Source organism: Heliconius melpomene, chromosome 11 (assembly GCF_056956725.1).
Source record: "Heliconius melpomene rosina isolate 202511_hmr_F chromosome 11, ASM5695672v1, whole genome shotgun sequence".
In the NCBI taxonomy this organism is placed as follows: domain Eukaryota; kingdom Metazoa; phylum Arthropoda; class Insecta; order Lepidoptera; family Nymphalidae; genus Heliconius; species Heliconius melpomene.
The window spans coordinates 4,531,675-4,535,744 of NC_140399.1; the positions used below are offsets into that span (position 1 = coordinate 4,531,675).

Below are 4,070 nucleotides of genomic sequence, written 5' to 3' on the forward strand. Positions count from 1 at the left end.
TAATGTTTTCAGTTATTCTATTAAAAAAATCTTTTCCTTCTAAAATTATTTATAAACAAACGTAAGTGTGAACTAAAGCAATTTGTGGTGTAGTTATTGCGTTTAACATAACGGACTACGCTGCATTTTTTATTATTTCTAGGAAACGTAAGTCGTATAAATTAAACATTTACAATTTTATATTCATATTTCATATAGAAATAGGTATGGCAAATCTGATCATATTTAAGAGTGAATGAAACGAAGAGATATTATAAAATACATTTTTATTCTTAAAATAGTACTATACTTAAGACAATATTAACGAAAATATCTGTTGTACAGATTTTATATATAAATTTATATATGCATATAAAATAATTTAGAGAATGTTTTGTGCCGAAAAGAAATAAACGAGTGTGTGCGTAAACAATAATAATTATAATTTTATGCTATCTTTATTTATCACATACAAAGTAATTTACCGCCGTAGATACAATCACATCAAGCGTAGAGTATACAATTATATTGATAAAACATAGTAATCAATGACTAAAATCATCAATAAAAAATAAAAAAAATATTTAAAGAAATAAAAACCTTGATTGCATAAAACTAAAAAGAAAATAAACAAGCTCAATTGTTTATTAGGATTAACTAGTATAAGGATTTATGTAAATCCGTTCAGCGGTTCTGGAGATATGAGGTAATAAAAAATATTACATATATACATACATACAAGATACGCGCGAAAAGCATAACCGTTCAACCGTTCGTAAAATGAAAATATTAATATATAAAATGTTATAAGTAATTTGATTTCGTTTGTTTTATTTACATTCATTCACGTTTCAAAATGTCTTAATTTGTGGGAATAATCTATAATATACAATTTACACTGACTAGTAAACCAAAATTACAATATTATTTTTAAATTTAGACTAATTCAATGTTTATAACATTTGTGATGGTTTCAATGAAATGTTTATTTTCTTTTAATAACATGTGTTTATCTTTGTAACAATATGTATAAAAATGTATAAGATATATTTTTAATATAAAATACAGTACCTACTATATAAAAGAATGTAGATATGTAAGTACTTAAGATAATAATATTTTATAAGTGAATTTTAGGAAAAACATTATCTGTCATTAGGCTAATTATGTATTAGTAATTTACTTATTTTTTTTATTTAACATAAACATAACACAATTTGCCTTTTAATATTGTAGAAATAAATGTATTTACATGGAATATTTTCAATTTAATCATGTTATAAAACTTCTTTAAAATAAACAAATCCAGCCTCTGGCCACAGACATATATGTATTATAATAAAATAAGAAACTTGGATAAATGGAATGTTATATAAACCACATAATTTAATTACTATGTTATTAAATCCCAGTGGACATAAAAATGCATTTAAACTATTTAAAAAATACATTAAGTTTCAATAACTATATAATATTATGTTCAATTTATAAAAGTAAAATCTCATTCATTGTCAACTTTACAAGTATCACATGTTAATTACTATAAAAATAAAAATAAGGAATTAATGCTAGAGATCATAAAGTCATTGATTGTGATTAACCAATTATTTAAAGAATTACTCAACAGTTACAGATTTTGCCAAATTACGAGGGCAATCGACATTGCAATCTCGCAAAACTGCAATGTGATAAGCAAGTAATTGCATCGGAATAACAGTAAGTACTCCTTGCAGACAGTCTACTGTTCTTGGAATTTCTAATGTACGAGATGCGAGACTTATCGTTTCTGTATCTCCTTCTTCACAAATAACTATCGGTTGGCCTTGCCGAGCCGTTACCTGCTGTAATGCGTTCATACATTTTGTGTAAACAGGATCACGCATAACTATCATCATAACAGGCATGGAGTCATCGATCAGAGCCAGCGGTCCATGCTTTAACTCTCCTGCCATAATACCCTCACTGTGCATGTAAGTCAATTCCTTCACCTTTAACGCTCCTTCTAGACACGTCGCGAAATTATATCCACGGCCCATAATCAGTAGCGAGCGCTGACGATATAAATCTTCAGCTAAGGCCTTCACTTTACCGTCCAAAGCCAGTACTTGCCGGATTTTCTCATGTAAATGGTGTAATCCTTCAATAATATCTCCTCTCCTTTTCTGCAGGGAGATGCGATCTTCACTTATAACTAGTGCAAACATCACCAGAGAGACAAATTGTGACGTATAAGCTTTTGTGGAAGCAACACCAATTTCAGGACCAGCATTAATATGTACTCCACAATGTGACTCTCGACAAATAGAACTGCCCACAGTGTTTGTTATTCCGACAATAAGAGCTCCATGGCGTTTGCAGTAACGAAGGGCCATCAGCGTATCTGCAGTTTCTCCAGATTGGGAGATAAAGAAACACACATCATCACGAAAAACAGGTGTGTCTCTATCAAGAAGATCAGATGCCAACTCAACCATAACTGGGAGCTCAGTGAGCTCTTCCAATAATTGACGCGTAGCGACAGCACTGTGGTAACTTGTGCCACAACCGATTAACATCAATCGTCTGCATCGTTTTATTTCAGGAATATAATCCTTGATACCACCAAGGGTAACCGTACCATCTGCAAAGTTCAAACGACCCCTCATAGTGTTTATAATAGATTCAGATTGCTCAAAAATTTCCTTTTGCATAAAGTAGTCATAGTTGCCTTTCATAATTTGCTGTATTTCTAGTTTAAGTGTAAAAATTTCTCGTTGATGTGAATCTGTACTACTGCCAGACAAGCGATGAATGCTAAGAACACCATCTTTAATATGAGCAACGTCATCATCTTCAAAATAAAGTACCTTGTTAGTGTGTTCAATAACAGCCGAAGCATCAGATGCAAAGAAATATTCTACATCTTTATCCTCCTCTGGTTCAAAATGAGCATGACTATTCACACGCGGCACTGGTGGTACTATACCTCTTGTAGCTTTATTGTTAGTATACATAATGGGTATATGGTCACTAGAAAGACGTCTCTTTGTCTTAATACCAACAAGCAGAGGACTACCACGTCTAGTGGCAACACATTCATTTGGGAAGTGACGAGACTTAAAACATAAAGCAAAGGCTCCTTCAATTTGTTGGATTACCTGTTCAACAAGCTCTTGGAAGCTGTAGTCCTTGTGTTGATTATAAATGTGGTGAATGAGCTTGGCAATAACTTCAGTGTCAGTTTGAGATTCAAACGCATAACCTTTATTCTCCAAAAACTGTTTGATTTCCTTGTAGTTAGTGACAATACCATTATGAATTATAACAAATGCGTTGTCTTCACTAGAGCGTTGAGGATGTGAGTTCAAAGCGCTAGGCTCACCGTGAGTAGCCCAACGAGTATGAGCAATACCACAATGCGACTCCACTGTTTCTTCCACAGCTAACTCAGGGCTTCGCTCTTGTAACAACTCCTCAAGGGCGGCTACTTTGCCGCTTTTTTTCAAAACGGCAATATCCTTTTGATCTGCTGCGTCTACAGCGATGCCTGCAGAATCATAGCCGCGGTATTCCAAGCGTTTTAATCCATTTACAAGTAATTCCAATATTTCTCGTCTTGTCTTCGGCGTTAAATGATTAATATATGCAAAAATTCCACACATCGTAAACGAAGCGAAACGATCACGTTAAACCGGGTGCACGAAACCACAACTAACGAGAGACTGCGCCACAATACAATATACAACTGATATTGAAGGCCTTCGCTTATAACTCCTACCACTAATAAGTTACTTTCACTTTAGGCAAAGCACACGTCATCGTGTTTCGTTATCGCGGATACTACTTCCCTCGTATCGTAAATATACAAGCGCCAACAAACAACCAACAACAACCAGTTTTGCCGAATCGACAGAGCAGAGCAGTCTTCGAATTGAAGTTTAGCTTGTCAGTGTCAGTGTCATACTTATGTCACATTCGAAACTGTTTTAAGCTGAACTAATTTCTTTCAAAAAGGCTTTTATTTTATATACAGTGGGTAAAAAAAGTATTTGCACACCCTAATTTTTTCATGTTACATCTACAAAAAAACAGAATGCTTTTAGTTAATTATT

General features: G+C 33.2%; 1 protein-coding gene across 1 annotated transcript; it reads right to left on the minus strand.

Annotated features, from left to right (window-relative positions):
- Positions 1 to 249: 249 nt before the first annotated feature.
- Positions 250 to 3,755, minus strand: LOC146534479 (glutamine--fructose-6-phosphate aminotransferase [isomerizing] 2-like). The gene has a single exon (XM_085193205.1). The coding sequence runs from the start codon at positions 3,618 to 3,620 to the stop codon at positions 1,596 to 1,598; it is 2,025 nt and encodes a 674-aa protein (XP_085049331.1). The 5' UTR covers positions 3,621 to 3,755; the 3' UTR covers positions 250 to 1,595.
- Positions 3,756 to 4,070: the final 315 nt, after the last annotated feature.